Source organism: Stigmatopora argus, chromosome 14 (genome assembly GCF_051989625.1).
Source record: "Stigmatopora argus isolate UIUO_Sarg chromosome 14, RoL_Sarg_1.0, whole genome shotgun sequence".
Taxonomy (NCBI): Eukaryota; Metazoa; Chordata; class Actinopteri; order Syngnathiformes; family Syngnathidae; genus Stigmatopora; species Stigmatopora argus.
This window is the reverse complement of record NC_135400.1, coordinates 16,203,468-16,223,743: the sequence shown is the minus strand read 5'-3', so window position 1 is coordinate 16,223,743 and position 20,276 is coordinate 16,203,468. Positions and strand designations below refer to the sequence as shown.

At 43.5% G+C, this 20,276-nt stretch overlaps 4 protein-coding genes across 7 annotated transcripts; 1 reads left to right on the top strand and 3 right to left on the bottom strand.

Moving 5' to 3' along the window:
• Positions 1-59: 59 nt before the first annotated feature.
• Positions 60-5,058, bottom strand: LOC144089086 (BTB/POZ domain-containing protein 17-like). The gene is made up of 3 exons (XM_077619953.1): positions 4,894-5,058; positions 2,991-3,276; positions 60-2,072 (listed from the first exon to the last, which is right to left on the bottom strand). The coding sequence occupies exons 1-3, from the start codon at positions 4,976-4,978 to the stop codon at positions 998-1,000; spliced, it is 1,446 nt and encodes a 481-aa protein (XP_077476079.1). The 5' UTR covers positions 4,979-5,058; the 3' UTR covers positions 60-997.
• A 2,837-nt stretch (positions 5,059-7,895) lies between these two features.
• LOC144088909 (G-protein coupled receptor family C group 5 member C-like) lies at positions 7,896-11,769 on the top strand. 2 transcript variants are annotated; one of them, XM_077619647.1, is made up of 4 exons: positions 7,896-8,375; positions 9,328-10,303; positions 11,043-11,146; positions 11,215-11,769. In XM_077619647.1, exons 2-4 carry the CDS (start codon positions 9,349-9,351, stop codon positions 11,320-11,322), a joined length of 1,167 nt encoding a protein of 388 aa, XP_077475773.1. In that variant the 5' UTR covers positions 7,896-8,375; positions 9,328-9,348; the 3' UTR covers positions 11,323-11,769. The 2 variants fall into 2 exon arrangements, with proteins under 2 accessions (XP_077475773.1, XP_077475772.1); XM_077619646.1 differs by having other exon boundaries at positions 7,904-8,371.
• ccdc137 (coiled-coil domain containing 137) lies at positions 9,331-15,589 on the bottom strand. 2 transcript variants are annotated; one of them, XM_077619650.1, is made up of 7 exons: positions 15,416-15,589; positions 15,116-15,258; positions 14,764-14,989; positions 14,568-14,650; positions 13,954-14,033; positions 13,669-13,883; positions 9,331-10,257 (listed from the first exon to the last, which is right to left on the bottom strand). In XM_077619650.1, the coding sequence occupies exons 1-6, from the start codon at positions 15,481-15,483 to the stop codon at positions 13,695-13,697; spliced, it is 789 nt and encodes a 262-aa protein (XP_077475776.1). In that variant the 5' UTR covers positions 15,484-15,589; the 3' UTR covers positions 9,331-10,257; positions 13,669-13,694. The 2 variants fall into 2 exon arrangements, with proteins under 2 accessions (XP_077475776.1, XP_077475775.1); XM_077619649.1 differs by lacking the exon at positions 9,331-10,257 and having other exon boundaries at positions 13,286-13,883.
• An 874-nt stretch (positions 15,590-16,463) lies between these two features.
• On the bottom strand, positions 16,464-20,198 carry tspan10 (tetraspanin 10). 2 transcript variants are annotated; one of them, XM_077619439.1, is made up of 4 exons: positions 20,125-20,198; positions 19,243-19,474; positions 17,743-18,308; positions 16,464-16,963 (listed from the first exon to the last, which is right to left on the bottom strand). In XM_077619439.1, exons 2-4 carry the CDS (start codon positions 19,450-19,452, stop codon positions 16,675-16,677), a joined length of 1,065 nt encoding a protein of 354 aa, XP_077475565.1. In that variant the 5' UTR covers positions 19,453-19,474; positions 20,125-20,198; the 3' UTR covers positions 16,464-16,674. The 2 variants fall into 2 exon arrangements, with proteins under 2 accessions (XP_077475565.1, XP_077475563.1); XM_077619437.1 differs by having other exon boundaries at positions 19,243-20,150.
• Between the last annotated feature and the right edge of the window lie 78 nt (positions 20,199-20,276).

Sequence of the window (20,276 nt, the reverse complement as noted above, 5' to 3'; positions counted from 1 at the left end):
TTTCATCTCCATTAAAACTATAATTGGGATATTGCTGAGAACAGGACTTTTCAGGCGAATCTTGGACAATGTATACTTTATTTTTATCCTACACAACTTCATTCTGACCACGTCACAACTTATTACAGTAATTATACTTTTTATTTGCTTTGCTTCCTGTCAGGCAGCCAGCTGATTGTTTTTATTTTATTTTATACAAAGAGTAGATTCTTGCTATTCTATACATCACAATATTGAAGGGAAAAAATCATAAATCTGCATTCAAGTCTGTTATAATTACTAAAAAAGGAACATGATCAACGGAATGGTAATTCTTTTAACACTTATCTAACTATTTTTGATTCAACTTCATAAATCTACGAACTAAATAGTTAAAAGTATTGCTGAAAATCCCAAAACTACAAAGTTAGGACATTCTATTCAAACTCTACGCCAGAAAAATATGAAAAGAATCAAACGAAGGGAAAAAACAACCACACAAAACATTGTCCGACTAATACAGTACAAAGATTATTTAGTTTGCCTCTTTTGTGCATGAAATACTATCAATGTGTGTCTTTTCTTGGAATATAATTGGAAGATTAAATTTTGCTAATTCACTTTGGCTGACGCGTTTGTAAACATAATCAAAGTTATCATTAGCTTGAGCTACGTTATGCCACAAGCGATCTAAAATAATAATAATAATAATAAACAAAAACAATGCCTGGGGCAAAATTTGTATTTGACATGAAATTTTAAAATTACAATTTGCATCACTGATTTATTTTCATTTGCCTTATTGATGTGATCATTTATTATTGTTCATTCATTTTCTGACCCACTTATGCTTTTGAATTTAAAAAAAACGTAAGAATACGTCTTTTATATATACTACATATATATTGAAATGGCAATGGCTAAGTGCACACTAATACTGCAATTTGATGTCAGATAAGGGGCGATAAAATCTTGGCCCCGTGGACCCCAATTTAAGACATATTCCGCGATTCCGTTTCTATTTCTTGGCCACCAGCAACGTGTGGTAGAGCGGCTTGATGACCACGTGCAGATAGAGGGAGCTGTCGATCAGGTACTCGGACACGCGGCGTTGGAGGTCGGCGCCCTCCAGGAAGTCTCCCGCCTCCTCGGTGCTCTGGTGGAAGTTGTAGACGTGGCGGACCACCACCTTGCCCTGCTGCCGGGCCATCACCAACAGCGTCTTCTGGAAGCTGACGCCGGCAAAGTCCGGGCTGGACGTGGCCGGCGTCACGATGACGCGCGGCCGCCCGCCGTCGGTACGGGTGGGCTGCATGGCGCCCATCTCGCCGTAGCTGGACCTGGCGCCGGTGGGCAGCCAGCGGGGCGAGAAGAGCGAGTTCCACGTCACCCGCTTGCTGGCGTCGTGGCCGCTGGGGCCCAGCTGGGTCTGGAAGCTGAAGCTGCGGTCGTCGCGGGTGGGGTTGCCGATGATCCACGGGGACCCCCACGAGGGCGACAGGTAGTTGCGGGGCGTGAAGATGCTGCAGTTCACCTCAAAGTACTTGGCCAGGGTGACGGGCGAGGCCGAGTGGAACTGGAAGGCCAGGTAGAGGAGGTCCCGTACCGACTCGTAGTGCGTCTGCAGGAGCGCCGACTGCCTCTGCAGGCGGAAGAGGTGGCGCGGCGGGATCATGCCGTAGCGCAGCGACCTCAGGGCCGCCCGGGCCGTCTCGCCCGCCGGCCCGTTGCGCTCGGCCCACGCCTCCACCGCCTCGTAGAGCTCCAGCTCCGTCTGCAGGACCAGGTCGGAGCGGCGCAGCAGGGAGAGCAGGAGCTCCTCGCCCACCGACAGCCACTCCTGGCTGCGCAGGACCGACGACAGGTTCCACGACAGGTACTGTAGGCAGCTGTCGCGGAGGGCGGCGTCGCCAGTGAGCAGGGCGTAGTTGTACCAGGACACGGCGTGGCCCGCCGGCGAGTCGCTGGACAGGTGTTGGCTCATGTACTGGCTCAGGCCCTCTTTCAGGCTCTGCACGCGGTACTTGCTGGCTAGCTTGTGCAGAGCGATGGCCTGGTCCAGGCGGACCGACACGTCGCCGCAGTACAGGTACCTGCCCAGAAAAAAAAGGATGGAAACGCATTGAAAAGGGAGAAGGGCAGGGCAAATCCCAGTTTGGTTAACCTGCGACGGAGCGTCGTTTTTGGCGACTACTTTGAAGGTTGAGCTGCTGAGAATCCTCTTTTCAGAGGTTCTTGCTAACAAGTTTGTTCTTCTTTTTCATTGATTTGTAAGTGAATTTTAAATTGGAAAATGATGGGAAATCATAATGTAGATTTGAAAAGTAAGCTGCATACGTGTCAAACAATTGATTGCAATTCCCCTTATTAAGGGATTAAAAAAACGTACAAATGCTCCGCGGCACATATTTCCTCACATACGGCGCACGGAAAAGTCTAACATTTTCTACAATGTGGACGGCTTTCTGACGCGCTATATTTATATCATGAAAAGGCGGACGGGTGAAAGGGGAATGCGGGTGCGCATATCATGCTTAAAGCATGACAATATTTGCAATGTTTTCGTCTGTTACCAGTGACCGAGGCGATCCAGATTAGAGCGGAAATGGGTGAAACCAGATCGGTTTTACAAAAATTATTCTTTAAAAAAATCCCATACAAAAGTTGATATACGGCGTACACCATTTGAAATGATAAAAAAAAACGTGTAAAATACGGGAAAACTGCTAATATGAAACTGCTACAATTACTTGGCTGGGTAACCTAAGAATCCTATTTTCGGAAGTATTTTCTTCTTTTTCATTGATTTGCAATGTTGTCAAAAATAAATTTAGTGGTGGGTGATTATATATCTGAAAAGCAAACCGCTAGGTTTTTGCCTCAACTGCTTTCGATTTCAGGGACAGACGAGGTTGATCATTATGAACGATCTAAATGTATTTCGACAATCATGAATCTCAATCTCTGCGCGTGACAGAAACGTAACTCATTTGAGACGGCGTCCTCCCCACCTGATGAACTTGTCAAAGACGGCGGCGCAGTCGGACGCCTCCCTCAGCACCACGGCGCTGCCGTTGCGGCCCAGGAGCAGCTCCTCGAAGACCTGGCTCTGCATGGTGAGCACCAGACTGTGGGCCTGGATCACCTTCACCTCGTCCGTGTCCACGGCCAGCACGCGGAGGGTGACGTCGCTGCCGTTCCCGGCGGCCAGCAGGCCCTCCATCCGCTGGACCAGGCTCATGGAGTGGTTCAGGACCGTGGCCCCCAAGTCCGGCGGGAAGTCCGGCTTCACGGGTGCTGCGGAGATCAAGATTGGAACGGGTCAGGATTTTTCTCGAAAATATCATATCTCTCTAAAAACCTGGCGGGCCGCCAGGCTTCTCGTTGCCACGCTCCCCCTGGACCGCTCTAAATATGACTTAAAACTCGTAATACTACACAAAAAACAGACTAAGTTGGCAAAAGTTGATGCTCTAGAAACCAAACGACTTCTGGTTCATGTTAGCTAAAAAAAGGCAACAAAATGACTGTTTCACAATTTGAATCTTATGATAGTATAGTATATTACGTTCATCCTACTTTGATTTTAACCTTGTAATATTTTCATTTTCATCTCGTTACCTAAAGTTTGATATGGAAAAAAACTATTTTTGACCTTTGCGTTGCAGAAGAGCAAAAACTCAGTTAAAGGGTAAACAATCCAATTAGGATCAGCACCCAATTAGCCACCTAGTGGAAGTGCCTTAATTGTGTCATTAGGATTCATGAATTATTCACCGAGATATTAAGGGAAATGTGATCTAAAATTAAGCCGCAAAAAAAATTCAAAAATTAAATACAGCCTTAATTGGTCTGGCTTTTTAATGAGGAAAGCTTATTGACAGATATAAACGTTGTCTCCAAACAATTAGACTTGTATTACAAGGCAACACAAATAAATGACTTATTAGTGGCTGTCATTTACATTTGAATGAAAGTGCCGTTCAGTTTTTTTTGGGGAGAAATAATTAATAAGGTACTACAACAGCTAACCTTCTAGAACTGGTGTCAAAGTGGCGGCCCGAGGGCCAAATCTGGCCCGCCGGATCATTTTATGCGGCCCGCAAAAGTAAATCATGAGTGCTGAATTTCTATTTTAGGCTCAAATTCCAATGAAGATTATAAATGTATATATTAGATTTCCAGATTAGTCCTTTTTAAATTCAATAATTGCAATTTTTTAATGCAGTTTTTTTTTCTTTTTGTGTTTTGAATTCAAAAAGCATGGTGTAAAATCTAAAAATAAATATTTAAAAAAATCAGTTTTCCACAGAACATCATTTAAAAAAAATATTTGATTTCCTTTGAAATGAAAAACACATTTTGTTTCCCTTACTAAGAAAAAAAAAGCTCAAATAAAAATGGTTTTAGATCTATAAAAAATGAATAATTAGGGCTTTTGATCCAGTTCCTTTAACCCAATTTTTTTTAAATATCTAAATATTATATCTAAAATGGTCTGGCCCACATGAAATCAAATTGACTTTAATGCGGACCACGAACCAAACCGAATTTGACACCCTTGCCTTAAATCAACTTTGCTAGCCGTACAATACGGCAACTTTCCCAACAAACGCACCGGTTGAACTTTTCAGCAGCGAAGCATTCATTTAGTCAAAAAATCGATACCACAACAAATCTTTTCTCCCCCGACGCGTTTTTTTCCTCCCAATATACTCAGCCACCTTAATGTATTGTTGCGTCGGCACGAAGCCAACCAGCAAATGGACTCGTGAATCGGGGATGCGTTGCGGCGTGAGGAGAATAAATAGACAACCGATTCGTCGTCGCTCTACTCTTACCCGCTAAAAAGCCGAAGTGAGCGAAAAAAGCAACGGCGAAAGCAAAGTTAAGTCAAAAAACGAGTCATCTCACCTCCTCTAAGTGCTACAAAGTGGCCGAAGAAGACCAAGGTGGTCAGGGAGACCCCCAAAATGAAACTGGGACGACGGGAGGGCATGGTCTCGCATCCGGAAGCGTCTTCTCACTGCGGCGATGTTAGCGGAGAGGTGTGTTGCCCTCTGGTGTGCGTGCGTGTGTGCGCGCTACTCCCTGTCCCGAGCGCTATATGTAGGACGCCGGCCGACTCCATCGATTGGTGGAATCTGGCAGGGGCGTTGCCATGGCGACGGCTTTGATTTTTTCTGTTTTTTTTTGCATTCCTTCCGTCGGGACGCTGTACGCCGCCGCCGCATCGATCCGTTTTGCCCGTCCAAGGACTCGGCCTAATGTTTATTTTTTTTTTTTTCGGGGCGCTATCAACAATCGATAGTCTTCTTTTAACAACACACGCTAAAAAAAGAAAAAAAAATGATATTGCGTTCTGGGCTTTAATCACCGCCGGCCGTCGCGAGACGATCTGCCCAATTCAATTAAGGCTCTAATTAGCTCGGCGAGCACCAGTCAATCAGGTTTGCTCATCTATTTCAGGGGCTGCCCTTTTTTTTTGTTTGGGAAGCGTAATTACTTCTCGGATGGCGCTATTGGGAGGATAATTAGATTTACGCCGGTTGTGCTTGTTTCTATTTCAAGCACAGTTACATTTTTTGGGAAACGAATATGTCGATCACAATCGCTTACCGTCACATTGGTAACGTGCGCCGTAATTGACACATTTGAAAACAATTGTTATGTGATGAGAGGTTGAGGGTGAGGGAAATATTTATTTTAAAATTATTTATTTTAAAAATAGGAAGTAAATTTGGGGGCCACGCAAAATGATGCGGTCGGTCAGATGTGTTTTGGTGGATGGGTGTGTTTTCCTTGTGTGACCCATGGTGTTTGTGATTGTCATTAACTCATGTCTGTGTATTTAAACCCGTGTTTTTGTACATCCTGGTGCGAGTATTGTGTTCTTAAGGCAGAAAAATCTAACTTAAAACTGGGTAAAAATTAACAAAGAAACAAAGTTAACAGGGAAGGACGAAAACGAGGGACACGCATACCGTGAATGTACAAAAACACGGGGTTTAAATACACAGACGGGGGTTGATGACAATCACAAACATCTGGGGGATGGGACACACAAGGAAAACACACCCAACCAACCAAAAACTCCAACAAAACATGACAGGAAGAAATCCTGTTTAATAAAGTGACTAGACGTGGAATTTTGCATTCATGGTAGTGGAGAAAATTGTCAAGGAAATATTTCCATTTTGAAATGTTAGCCAATCAAATGCTGCGCTTGTGAGCTGCGATATTTTTGGGGGTGAAACATTATATTAAATATACTTATACGGGGTGTCGTCTATCACTTTAACCCTACGACCTTTCCGATTTTTGAGTTATCTTTTGCAGTTTTTCAAAAAAAAGTACCAAATTTTTGTCCCAAAACTGGCCAGAACCGCTTTCCTCTGACCTTCCAATAAGCTACATCCAGTCAGACAGACAATGCACAGCATCGTTTTAGATGGAAGTGGGTTGCGGAAAAGCCCTGAGGGAGGTAAAGGGGGAAGAGGGGTGCAGTTAAATAAAGAAATAAAAAATAAAAACCACAGCAGACCCCAAACACAAGCTGGCACTATGAATAACTTGAGTGCTTCCCAGAGGAGAGCTGATGTGGCCTCAATGAAGACGACTGTGACAAAACTGGATGCTGGAAAACGGGAAAAATTCACTTGCTTTTTAGAGAGGCTAAAGCTAGTATGACATTTTCATTTCTATTGTTATTTCCTTTTAGCCTGTGGGAATAGAGCGCCCTCCATTAAGGTCACATGGCTTTTTTTCCTTGGCGACAGACTCCTTTTAACTCTTTGGGTGCCCCTCGTTGACGGGAATAGACGTCCAATTCATTTAAAATAGTGGGAGGCGTAAAATTAGTGCAAATGGGCTAAGAAAAACAAATAAACAAACATGGGTTCATTTGTAAACTGACAGTTTTGAAGCGATCGATCCGCGCGAGCTAAAGAGGACTTTTAGCGCAGGCAATATGCCAGCCAGCAAAAATAAATAAATAAATAAAAAGGTGTCCTGGATGACCTTAATCTCGCGCTGAGCCCGAGGGCGCCTCAACCTCACGCCACTACGACCTAAAACACCGCCGTGTAAATATAACCAATTGGCTAGCGTAAAGAAAAAGGGAAGTATAAAGACAAAATGTGGATGGAATTACTTTGAATTGGGGGTCTTAGTATTCGGCAAAAAGGCAGAGAACGTTCATTTTTGGACCAGATTGGACAACTACAAAGCTATTTACTTAAAAAATAATGCTTTTCACATAGGAGAATTGTTTGAACCTTATTTTATGACTTGTATATTTCAATTATTGACTCAAAGATTCATATAACAAGTAGATTTGTTTTTAAAGGTCTTGCCACTGTATTTTAAGGTTTATTTTTAAGGAATATCATTTTTTTATCATTCAAATTTACAAGAAACGCTGCTTTTTGTAGGAGGACGACGCAATTATTAAAATATCAGTACAGATAAACATTAAAAAAAAATGTTAGACAGCCCATAAACTATAGCTATTTTATTCTGATGTCAACAATAACATCCTTATCATTTGCGTGAGTGTCGAGGTTAGGGGCATTAAAATACTGATATTAATCGGAGTTGATTGAACTGCCTTTTAACCGATCAATCATAACGCTTTCCATTTGGTTGCGTAATTCCATTTAGTTGTGTAAACAAGAGGTAGCGATACAACATGTGTCCACCAGGTGGCGGTGTACATTGAAGTTTAAACTCCACTACAGCCAAAAGAGTGCCATGTCAGGGGAATATTAGCAATATGTATATAATATGGAGATAAATGGTTTACAAGAAGTATAGTATTAAGTGCCGCGTAGTTAGATATGTACCTTACTGTGTGCAAATGTTGATTAAACGGTTAAAGGAGTTGAATAAATGTAGATTTAGCCGAGTGCTTTGTGTTGTTTCCTCCCCCGAGCTCCTGATTAGGTCCTCTACCTGAATAATGTGCATCTGAAAGAGGACGCCTCATCACCATCGTGATCTCATCAGGCTAACAATAAAAGGCCGTTAATCAGCAGCCGTCTGAAAAGGCGGCACGGGGACGACCCGGGTGGAAAGGAGCCACTCCAGAGGAGTCGAGCGGCCCCTAAAAGGCGCCGAGAACAAACACACGGGACTAATCTGGCGGAATACGCAAAGACGCCGACGAGCGCCAAGAGGCGGCAGGACGGCGGCGTTCGAGTGAAGGCGACCGCGTCGGGTGGGACCGGTCGCGGGCCGACGGGGGGCAGGGTTGGGGGGGACGGAGCTCGAGTCCGCCGGGAGAGCGATTCGGTGAGCTGGAAATTGCTCGGATTATGTGCGTGAGGAACTGGGATTTGGTCCAATAAGAAGACAAACATTTGGGAGCCGAGTCTACCTGGATCGCTTGTTGGTAGGTACGAGAGGGAAAGGGTTCACGAATGGCGTTACGGGGATTGAATGGGTATCTGTTCGGGATTCAGATGTCATTGGGGCATGATTTAGAAGCATATTTTTAAATTATGGGGCTAAATACCATGTTTAAACTACGGCATATTGTCGATTTTGCTCAATATTTAATGGATTATAGCAACTAGAATGTATTTTACATGAATAAAATAGTTGGTCAACCAGTGATCAATTGAGCTGTTTTAGTTTCCATTTGATTTTGGGTTTTTTCTACAAGATTTCAATAGCGTCAATATACTAAATTAATAACATACGACTGTGTATATATGTACTTTTTTTTGCATTATACTTATGGATCATTTTGCTACTTGTGATCTTACCTCATTAACTGGCCGAGAAAGTGATCTTGTTTCATGACCATTGACGGCGAGATGTCCAATCCATTTTGACTGGGAGATGCTTCTGGGTATCGAATCTAAAATGAAAGGATAGGTGTCCTTAATTTCTTCAAAGTTTAAGTATCATGAACACAAAATATAGTTGCAGTATGTTCTAATATCCTTCTCTTAATGATAGCTTTTATTTTGTCCAATGAACAAAGACATTCTTTCAAGTCTAGTTTTCCATTTTGGATTCTGATTCTGGAGTCTCTGGGCAGATTTAGTACAGTTTGTCCGTCCCTGCCTGCGCCTGATGACTGCCCAGCGACCAGTTTATTCTGCCTTTCGCCCCGAGTCTGCTGGGATAGGCTCCGAGTCTGCTGGGATAGGCTCAAGCACCCCACGTAAACGGGCGGACGCTCCAAAAATACTTGAATGGAGCCTAATGCCACCCGAGACAAAACGCTGACTAAACGTGGTTTCTTGCGATAGCGGAGAGGCCCGGCTAAGCTTTGACCTTTGACCTGACCTCTGACTTCAGCCTCGCAGACAAGTGACTAGCCGTGTTTTGCGTCCACAGCATCTCACCTGCCGGAAAGCCATGGCGTCGACGGGCCCCCCCAGGGGGTGCGGCCCCGGCATCGGCTCCGTCTACTACAACCTGTGCGACCTGACGGTGGCGTGGGGCGTGGCGGTGGAAACGGCGGCGGCCGCCGGCGTCCTGACCTCTTTTGTCCTCTTCGTGGTCCTCATGGCCTTCCTCCCCTTGGTGACGGACAGGGCCAGGAAAGGCACGGTGGGCCTGCAGGGCGGCGTCCTGGTCTTCACCCTGGGACTCTTCGGACTGGCCTTCGCCTTCGTGGTGGGCCCCTACTCGGCCAGCTGCGCGGCACGCCGCTTCCTCTTCGGCGTCCTCTTCGCCGGCTGCCTGGCATGCATGCTGGCGCACGGGCTGTGGCTGGCGCTCCCAGGGCGGTGGGCCCTCGGGAGCTGGGCGCCGTGCCTGGGAGCGCTCGCCCTCTGGTCGGTGGAGCTCATCATCAACGCCGAGTGGCTCCTCATCACCGTCGTCCGGCATCCGCCCGCCGGGGCGTCGGAGCCGGCCTGCCGTACGGCCAACGTGGACTTCGTCATGGCCTTGATCTACGTCATGGTCCTGCTGCTCGCCGTCGTGGTGGCGGCGGCCTGCTCGCTGACGCGGCCGCGCCGGGACGGCGCCTTCATCCTGGGGGCGGGCCTCCTGACCTCGGCCATCTGGGCGGCTTGGATGGGAATGTACCTGGCCGGGAACCGGGCGTTGGGCGACGCCGGCTGGGACGATCCCACGCTGGCCGTGGCCGTGGTGTCCAACGGCTGGGTGTTCCTCCTGCTCTACGCCGTGCCGGAGATCTGTCTGCTGACCCGGCGGGATCCGGACGTGGAGCCGCCCCACCACGCCGACCACATCTACCCGTCCAGGAGTTTGGTCCACGACGACCATCGCAAAGAGCCGGGCCCGCCCCATCAGACTCTGTACATGGAAAATAAAGCCTTCACCATGGAGGAACCGCAAGCAGGTAACGGACGTTTGGTAGCCCAGGGGTATCGAGGGGTCACGTGGGCCGAACCAGGTTATTTTGGGGCCAAAAAGTTTGCTTGTACTTGCCGCCATTGACGGCGTTAGAAGTCCTACCCATGCGAATGACCGTTCAAAATGGATTGGACATCTAGTGCCGTCAATAGCAGGCAATAAGTTATAAGTTGTTTTTTTCCATTTCCATTTCAGGGTCACTTTTAGTAAATTTTTGATCATTTCCTACTGTTTTTCTGGGATGTTGCTTGTTTGTTTGTCGATTCCTTTCAATTTTGGGGCATTTCCGGGTTACTTTCTGTTTGTTTTGGGGCATTTGAAGGTTTCGTATTAATTCATTGGTTACCTTGAAGGTGCTGTTTTGAGTGGGTGACTTCCTGTAGAATTTGGGTCACCGTCCCTAGAGTTGATTATTTTATTTATTTATTTATTCATATTTTTTGTGTCTGGCGGTCCCAACGGGATCCTGCTTGTTCGGATAAGAAGATTATGGCTTGAATGTTAATGAGTACGTTGACATTTGCGGGAGTGCTAATATACACAGAGACCATTTCCAAAAACTCAGGCAAAATGCGATATCCATAAAAACGGCCTTTCATCTTGATATTTGATGAAATTAGATTTTTTTAGGGGGAGATATATTTTGATCACGTCAATGAAGCCAATCGTAATGACCAAAAAATTGACAAAAAACATGTGACAAGTCTAATTCTTCTCCCAATCAGCGGCGTCCAAGCCGGTGTCGCCCTACGGCGCTTATAACGGTCAACTGCGAAGTTGCGTCTACCAGCCTACGGAAATTGCCCTGATTGCCAAAGGTCTGACCAAGGTGAGTGATTAATTTATTTATTTTTCTTAAAGGGAAGTGAGTTTAACCCGCCTATTGTCTTTGAACAGATGGACCAGGACACCATGATGCGTCGGGCCTCAACATGCTCCTTGAACGCAAGCGCGTGCAACAGCAGCTCAACGGATTGGTCGGCGCCGCCCTATCTGCCGCCATAGCGACCGTGATGCTTACCGGCGCTTTAGATTTGCCAGCTTTCCTGGTTTGATGTGTCTTATTTTTTTCCAGCTTTAAAGTGATAACTTTTTTTAACGGTCGTTAATAGTGTGAATCGCTGCAATCATCAGGTTAGGATTTTTCTGTTACGTAATGTACAAAAGGGATTCCAAAAAAAAGGCTACATAAATTGTGAAGGAAAAATGAAATGTGATGTTGTGGGAATGGCATATTTCAATATTCTATTCAAATTAGAACGTCAATGGGAGAACTAAAATTGAAAGTGCATTTGTTTTTTATCCACAATTTATGGCATCCAAACTTTTTGGAATCCGGTTTGAACTTGCTGTGAGGGAAAAGGAATTTGTTTGTAGGATTAGCGTTTTAATCTCCTTGTTATTGAACGCCACAGTTTGTCGTGCCTTAAAATAAAAAAAATATTAAAAAAATATAAAAAAATAATACAAAGCCATATCCACATAACAGAACTCTAGCTAAGGTCAAAGGGCAAAATATGTTCGGCACGATTTGGTTGCTCATTTGCATACGTTTTTCACCCATTTGAACCCTGGCAACGGAAAGCACATGACCCGGTCGTTAATCCACGTAATCTCCCCCGCTAATGAGAACGGCGACAGGTGCATTATTGTTTTTGTTGAATGCGCTTTCATAAAGGACAATGAGATTCGCTTGAATGGCCGCTGTTACACAACGGGCTGAGTGGGGCGAGAAAATAGCACATCTGGTAAAAAGTCAAGAAAATCACAACCAAGATAACTTTTTATAAGATTGGATTAAAATAATAATAATAAATATATTTATAAATTCTAGTTTCCACACGGATTTGAAATGATGGACAGACACTGCTTACGTGACGAGTGCCATCCAACGATGAAAAACGAGACGGTATTTAAGCTTCTTGTGCAGGACATGTAATCCCAAAAATATATACAATAATAATAAAAAATATATATTAAAATAAGATACATCAGCGCTATGCTAATAAAAAAAGTGGAATACTTAATATGAAGCCGAGCTATTTGCACTTGCACTTCTTTTGAAGGTTTAACCTTAATTTAGCCACAAACAAGCCCTTTGTCGTAACCATTGAACTCTACCGCAAAACGAGCAAACACGGGCCAGATCATATTCTGTCATTTGCGGTTTTGTCAATATATAACGCTCATAAGAGGCGCGCCTTTTGCCGTTTGTTTGATCGTCAAAACCTTCCCCTCTGCCTGCGCTTGCCGTCGCCACGGTAACAAGAAAACAGCTGCTCAAGGGGACTCGAGCGAGGCCATTAAATTGGCGGAACGCACACGTGCGCACGACGGCTCGAGTGCGGGTCAAGTTTTAAAGCTTAAGAATACGCGACCGGCGTCCTCGACTTTTGTTAGCTGCAATTTCACTAATTTCCCCGCAAAAGTGCTGATCTCCATTTTTTTTTGCATCGCCAGGGGAGCTTCCAAAGCAAAAATCATTCAAATTCATCTGTATTTTGAGGAAACTACATTAAAATAGATAAAATATATATTTTTTCAAATACATTTAACGAGAACGTGCAAGACGTGAAGTCACTGGCTGACATTGATGGCGATCGAAGAACAATTGTTGCTCTAAAAATGCATTTTTTTTACATTGACTACACACTTCGCAGTATAGTACACAATCCCTTCATCCTAAGGCTAAAACAATTCATCAAATTCTTCCAAACACTGCGCTAAGGCTAAAACAGGACTAGTACATGCTTAATATTAGAGAAAATTTAAGTCATGTATTTTATTCACTTCGGTAATTGATTAACACAATGCAAATAAAATACACTCTTGTAGTATTTTACATATACATTTTTTAACTTGATAATTAATGAATAATAATGTCATTTTAACAATGTCAAATCTATATAATCCCAATATAAAATTAAAGAGTGACAGTTTGACTTGTACCAAATAAATCAAATTTTCATTAATTCCTGTTGAATTGTGAAAACAAAACGATATGAGTTCATAAGGTATAAGACAAGAGGTCCTTCCATCACAAAAAATACATATTTTATTAATCTTTACAGTGTAAAAACGCCTGTGGACACACGGGATCGATTGGTAAGAATGTGGTTCGCAACCTAAACGGACAGAGGATCAAATCCCACGCTGTTTTTTTCCCCCCTCTCAGACTTGCAGTAAAATAAAATGCACTACTTTTGTTCGAAAATCGCCACCTGGCGGCGTATGACTGTCACTGCCAGGCAAACACCATTTACTAATGTATCAAAAAACTTCCTGTTTGGAAGAGGCCGTGATTCTTTTTCCGAGACGACTTCTACACGGTAATTTCCGACTCAGCTTTACCTGAAGTTCACGTGGTGGCACCCCCATCACTGGGGGGCCTTGCGCCGGGCCTTCCTGGCTTCCTCCTGCCGCTGCTGTCTCTGTAGCTTAAGATGGCGGTAGGCCAGCACCGCCCGCTGCCGTTCCTCCTCCATGATCCTCAGCCTGGCCATGGAAGGCTTGGCCGTGGAAGCGGCGTTCCCCAGAAGCGAGTTGAGGAGGAGATCCTTGTAGGCCTTTGGAGAGTTAAGAGCGGAATGGTTAAGACTTGACGGGCGGAAATGATTCGGGGAGCTTTGGGGTCACCTGGGGTTTCGTGGTCGCCTTCTTGGGTTTGCTGGTGAGTGAAGGTGGCTCCATTGAAACCTCGCCAAAGGGAATATCATCTAGTGGAAAAAGTAAACTGGTTTAAGAGGCCGAGTTAGACTTCTGGGCTAGAATTATTAGTATAACCAGTGTTGTCTATTGCCGTCGTGAAATGGTCAATAATTGGCGTTATAATGGGGAATTTGCACCCCCTAGTGGCGATATTAAGGACTTTCATGGGTATTTTTTCCAAATACATGATACTATATTAATTTTTGGGGCAATTATACGATATTTCTGATATTTTAAACCCTTTAGAGAACACAGTGGACAGTTTGGCAAAGGTTAAAAACCTTTGACAATTTAGAGACTATTTTTGTCATTCATTTTTTTAAATAGATGAGCAATTATCGTCATTATATTTTAATTATTAATCTTTATTCTATTTTTTATCATTATAAATACCTTAACAAATCAATACAATGTTAGTAAACATGTATTAATTACATTAAAATAATAAAAATAAAAACATAATGCACAGTAGTTATTTTTAAATTATAAATACATAAATAGGTTTATACTCTTTTAGGTCCTTAGTGTCATCATCAAGTCACCTATAAACATTTCCTTCTCTCTGAGGTCTTCCTGCCGGTTCAACTTTTTCAGCTGTCGCTTCTGTAATCTTTGTTTGTCATGTCTGTAAAAAAAAAACAGAAAGAAGATGATGAATGACACAGACATTTTTGGATGTCACATCGCTAGTTAAGGCACAAACTGTATTAACGCCATTCAAAGTCGGCATTTGCTTACTCTTTCTTACTCCCAGACTTTCCCTGCAGAGCAGGCTTCTCTTGTTGGTCTTCTTTCAACTCAGGTTTCCTTTCGAGCTGATTGTTGGTGAGGAAGACGACGTGTTTGGATTCCATTTCCATGCGCTGCAAGAATTGTTTCTCGCTCTCCTTCTTTCCTTGCTTAAAATGTGGGACGGCTATGTCGCCGACTTGGGATTTCTCTGGTTTTCTATGGTGGAGGGTGCCTGAGGGGGTCAAAATAAGAGGTTTCACTGCCAAAGACGGTGATAGACGTCCAATTTCTGACTGAAAAATATTCGTTGTGCCACCTATGGCCCTGAATGAGTTAGGGAGTTTTAAGTTTTACTTACCATGATTCTTAACGTTCCAGGAGCCACTTTTCATCATCTCCTTGCTTTTCATGATCTCCTGTAGCCTATACGGGATATGCTCAAGGTGGTCTTCTTTTTTGCCGTCTTTTTTGGTTTTCCCATTTAGCTTCTGCTTCTTCGCACTAACGTTTGGGGAAAGAAATGTTTTAATAAGCGCCTTGTTCGTTGTCAGCGCTACATGACTCACATTTGCCACTGAATTGCAGAAAAACTAGCGTCGCATGCTCAAAGTGCATGTGCTAAAGCTAACAGATGTATTTAGCAAAATAAACACGTTACCTCGGCTGTTTTCCGGGTTTGTCAGCCAGCTCCGCCGAGTCCTTTTTACGCTTCATTTTCTTTCCCATGTGAAAGCACGTTGTTTTGAGAAACAATATAGAACAGGACAACTAACAATAATAAGTGCACGTGGAAGTCCGCTTCTTTTCGGGTACTCTTTGAACTGTGACGTCAGAGTAGGAGATACGTAAGAATTATTAATTTTAATTAGACTCGCATCAAGTCGTCACATATCATTAGATATGTATTAAATTTGAAAGTTTGATCATTTTTATTTAGAAAATGTCGAGGAAAATAAATACGTAATCCCCGAACCAAACTGAGTAAAACGTTATTCTTTTTATGACCACTAGGTAACGACAGGAGTAGCAAAAACATTGGTATACAATAGATAAAGTGAAGTTGAATATACTGTACAATTAGTGCAAACAGCTATTATAGAAACTCAATTAAATCATTTCATCTAATATAATTTATACTGGTATAAGTTATATACAATACTATATGTTTTCCCTGCTGGAGAATATAGAAATTATTCATGGATGTATTTTAAAATTGCTACCAGGTTAATCTGGATTCCCATATAGAAACCGAGTCATGAAATGAAAACACAAAAAAAAACACTCATTTTCATTTGCAATATCCTAAATAGCCTCCAATGTTTTGAAGTCTAGGGAATGAAAAATTGCTGTGACGCAAAGTAAGAAAAATGTTTCACTGATTCACAGTGAAAAAAAATTCCAAGGTCACCAAATCAAAAGCTCCATTCAGACGTCTTAGTTATTCACTTTTTTATTGGTGATTTTAATACTATGACGTTTTACCACTTGGACTTACCATAACACTGGCTTTAACCAGACTTCATTAGCTCAGCGGTCAGCACGCTCGACATTATGGTAGTTACCACTATGAAACCGGTTACCTATAGATAACAGTATGAAAAATGTACAACCTAAAAACAACAGACGGTAAAATTAGCTATTATGGAAGCACTATACAATTTTTCCATTTAAAAAAAGCATTCTAGCAAACACAGTTATTGATATTTAACCTTTTTTATTTGTATTTTTAATAAGTTCAATCTTTTGCTGCAGGATACATTCTAGTTATCTTTCCACGTTCCCCATGAATAGAGTCCTTTATGGCTGCGACCCTTCCCAGTTCAGACGTATTGGACGTCTCGCACCGCCAACGTTAGCCAATGTCTTCAATTTCAACACGCGATTCCAATCCACACGCCGCTACGTGCAAACCTTGCGTCAGCGAATCCTCTGTCGGAGTCCCGTGGCGGCGAAGACGGTCAGGATCTGCACTACCAGTAGTACCATAAGCACGGTCCCGATGGAGACCTCGTGCTGCTCCAACCAGCGCGAGATGTGGCCCAAGCACCCCCCGAGGAAGATGACGCTCTGGGCGCTGAACTCGTCCAGCGTTTGGGCGCCCAGGCCGCACTGGGAGTTCCACAGGGTGCCGTTCTCCAGCGGGTCGACGCAGCACGTCGCCGGCACGCCGCAGGCCAGAACCCCCGGAGCCGAGCAGTTGTAGTATCTGCACAATAAGGGTTCGAGCAATTATTGTTATAATATTTTGTGTGCAAATCATACGCTTTGACTTCATAATTCTCGCTCCTAAAATTTACTTAATGCTTATATCTAAAACAAATGAATACATTTTAAAAATCCATAGTCCTCATTTCAGAGATCTGGGTATGCAGAAAATAATGATTTATTTATTTATTTAAAGAAATACAGGAATGAATATATTTTTGTTGCTGTTGTTTTTTCCAGAAAATGTCAAATAAATAAAATAATTAAAACTGAAATGGAATTTAAATAAAAAAATTATGCCATCCCCAATGAGAAAGATAAATTATATTAAATATTGACCTTTGACCCCATAAGCTATGAAGTAGCATTTTTAATACAAAAAAGGGGGATTATTTGTTGTTATTTGTTATGGAAAACTAAAAAACACTAGTTTCATAAGATAATATTTACTATTTATTTACCTTTTTATTAAAAAACATCAACAAGTAAAGCTAAATACTGCAAAATATGGAAGGAATCAACCCATATTTATCATTCTTCCTTTTTATATGTTCTGTTATGTAAAAATAGATTAACTGGAACATTTAAAAACAGAACATTTGCTATTTACAGGCCAAATTTTTTTTTTGCCCAACAAAAAAATCCAATTAACCTATCGTCAACTATCAAAATAGTCGTTGATTAATTCAACAATCAATGAGTTGATTAATTACAGGGCCCTAGTTGACAGAAATAGTGACACTGGTACTTTGACTCCGCCTCCTTCCACGCAAAACTTACATGTTGACCTCCCAGTCCCGATAAGTATCCGCCCCACAGCACTGCATGTTGGACTGGATCTCATCGGTGATGAACCTCAGGTCCAAGTCGTCCTGGTAGCGGACCATGGCGGTCAACATGGCCGACCGCAGCGCGTTCCCGATCTGCCCTTGCATATTGTACGCCAAGACCACGGCCAAAATCTGGACCACCACGAGCGCCAGCAGGATTCCCGAGAACATCTTCAGCAGGAAGGAATTCTCCCGCAAGGCGCCCACGCAACCCGTCAGGCACAGGGTGGCCAGCAGTAGGCCCAGGGCGGCCAACGCCAACATGGGGTCGGTGCCGATGCTTCCGATTTTCTCCCGAGCGAAGGACTCTTTGCTGACCAGGCCCCAGAAGCCCAAGGCCAGGAGAAGCAGGCCCAGGACGGAGAAGGTCAGGTTGCTGAGAACCAGGATGTACTTGAGGAAGTAACCCGTAAAAGAGGAACCGCGGCCTGATCGCGTCGTTTTCAGTCCGGGACGGCGTTCCACGCTTGCGTCCACTCGATGGAGCTCGGTGGTCCCGTCCAGTTCCGCGTCCCCCTGACGTCATGCAGAATAAAAGAATATTCATGTTTCGTCGTAGTGTACTTTTCTATAGAGGAGCTAAGCTAGCTAAGCTAGCTGGTCAGACGCTCGAAATTGCCCCTAGCTATGATTGGTTGTTCTTTTTCTCCTTGTCCTCTGCGATTGGCTGGCCACCGATTCATGGTGCCCGTAGTTGGCTGGGATAGGCTCCAGCACCCCCCGCGACCCTAGTGAGGATAACCATTTCAGAAAATGAATAAATAAAAAAATGGAATATCGTATGTTTTTTTTCTTCCTTTTATTGATTAAATTAATAAACAGTAGAATTTAGGGTGGCCCGGTGGTTGAGTGGTTAGTGCGTCGGCCTCACAGTGGGGGTCATGGGTTCAAATCCAGGTCGGTCCACCTGTGTGGAGTTTGCATGTTTTGTGTGGGTTTTCTCCGTGTACTCCGGTTTCCTCCCACATTCCATAAAGATGCATGGTAGGCTGATTGGACAGTTTCAATTGCTCCTAGCTATGATTGGTTGTTGTCTCTTCGTGCCCTGCCTCTAATCCGAAGTCAGCTGGAATAGGCTCCAGCACCCCCGTGAGGATAGTGGTTCAGAAAATGAAATGAAAAAACAGTAGCATTTACTCCCTTTTGTTATTATTAAAAACATCAATATAAAAAATGGAAAAGATTGAACTTTTTGGATGTTGATAATTTCTGTATTTTACAGTTTTCAAAACAGAAAGAAAACTAAATCCGAAAACATTTGCTCCTGAAAGGCTTCAAAAAAGATTGGACAATTTTGAGCTCAACGTTTCTAAACAAGGACTCGACTATCAACGCGGTTGTCGATTCAATCGATAATCGATCGTTTCATCGCTGCCGACCCTCAACGTCTGAACCGTAAACGGCAAACACTCCAAGTTTCCCCAAGACCAAAATTCCCGTGACCTTTTACCTTTGGTATAAGAGGGCTTGTCTCATTAGGTCTGCCATTGTTCCCCTTCCAAGGCCAAAGCCGAGCCAGAATTCCGCCCGCCAAATATCTCCTCATTTTGTGCGACAATCCTCCACGGCTGTTTTTTTCTTCTGCCGGTCCGAAAGAAAGAAGCGAGGCGTGCACGGAATGAGTTGCGGCGGAACACGTGAGGCCCGGCGCTGTCGTCATGCTTCGTTGGCTGCCCAGATTTCTTCATCATGTGAGAGTCACAGTGGGGGGATTAGACACTTTTACACAGAGTGTTTGTGTTTCATTAACAGCAGAACATCTGACTTTGAACAGAGGTTGGACACCAATTAGCCTGTTATTCTTCATAATAAAGGTGAACTTGAACAAATTATTTCTGGAATTCTGAGTAGCAGAGGCTAATAAAAACTCTCGAGGCCCCCACACGACCACTTATGTACAAACACTAGAATATTTTATGTTATTTATGTTTATCAAATGTGCACTTAAATTGAAATGTAGGTCTTCTATCATATAGTATCATTTTAGCAACAAAAAAGAGTATATTGTGAGTTAAAGGCGCAAAAAGCCTGTATTATTATTATTTTTTAAAGTTGTTGACTTTGAGTGTTCTAAGTAATAATACGCCAAAGTTGTCTGTGTGCTCAATGTAAAAACTTCCATTTTTTAGAGAGCAAAACAAACAAGTTAGGAAATAAGTTGCATTCTGAATTGTACTTGCAAAGTATTGCACTCCTACAAATCATATATTTATCCCAAAGTATTTTGCAACGGCGTTTTGCGTCACGACAACACCACAATTTGCCAGCTATGCCACCCGGGACGCGCTGACTTCCGCATGGCCCACGAAAACAAATCCCACGAGAACACCACCCGCAAGCAGGATTCCTCCAGCAAAAAGCTGCGCCAGCCAGCTCTCCTCTCACTCAAAAAGCCACCCGTACAGCCACACGACTCTCCGAAGCCAAAATAAAAGCAATTTCCCCACGTGCTCCCGGCTACTCTTTTATTTTGAAAAGCTTAAC

Bases quoted from the DNA above. Each gene is read 5' to 3' on its own strand.
- LOC144089086 (XM_077619953.1), bottom strand. From the start codon at position 4,978: ATGCCCTCCCGTCGTCCCAGTTTCATTTTGGGGGTCTCCCTGACCACC. The intron at 3,277-4,893 runs GTGAGATGACTC...TGATCTCCGCAG, and splicing joins CTTTGTAGCACTTAGAGGAG to CACCCGTGAAGCCGGACTTC. The intron at 2,073-2,990 runs GTGGGGAGGACG...TTTTCTGGGCAG, and splicing joins GTCTTTGACAAGTTCATCAG to GTACCTGTACTGCGGCGACG.
- LOC144088909 (XM_077619647.1), top strand. From the start codon at position 9,349: ATGGCGTCGACGGGCCCCCCCAGGGGGTGCGGCCCCGGCATCGGCTCC. The intron at 10,304-11,042 runs GTAACGGACGTT...TCTCCCAATCAG, and splicing joins CATGGAGGAACCGCAAGCAG to CGGCGTCCAAGCCGGTGTCG. The intron at 11,147-11,214 runs GTGAGTGATTAA...GTCTTTGAACAG, and splicing joins TTGCCAAAGGTCTGACCAAG to ATGGACCAGGACACCATGAT.
- ccdc137 (XM_077619650.1), bottom strand. From the start codon at position 15,483: ATGGGAAAGAAAATGAAGCGTAAAAAGGACTCGGCGGAGCTGGCTGAC. The intron at 15,259-15,415 runs GTAACGTGTTTA...CCCAAACGTTAG, and splicing joins AAACCCGGAAAACAGCCGAG to TGCGAAGAAGCAGAAGCTAA. The intron at 14,990-15,115 runs GTAAGTAAAACT...TGACCCCCTCAG, and splicing joins CTGGAACGTTAAGAATCATG to GCACCCTCCACCATAGAAAA.
- tspan10 (XM_077619439.1), bottom strand. From the start codon at position 19,452: ATGACGACAGCGCCGGGCCTCACGTGTTCCGCCGCAACTCATTCCGTG. The intron at 18,309-19,242 runs GTAAAAGGTCAC...GCATGACGTCAG, and splicing joins CAAGCCCTCTTATACCAAAG to GGGGACGCGGAACTGGACGG. The intron at 16,964-17,742 runs GTAAGTTTTGCG...CTTATTGTGCAG, and splicing joins CGGGACTGGGAGGTCAACAT to ATACTACAACTGCTCGGCTC.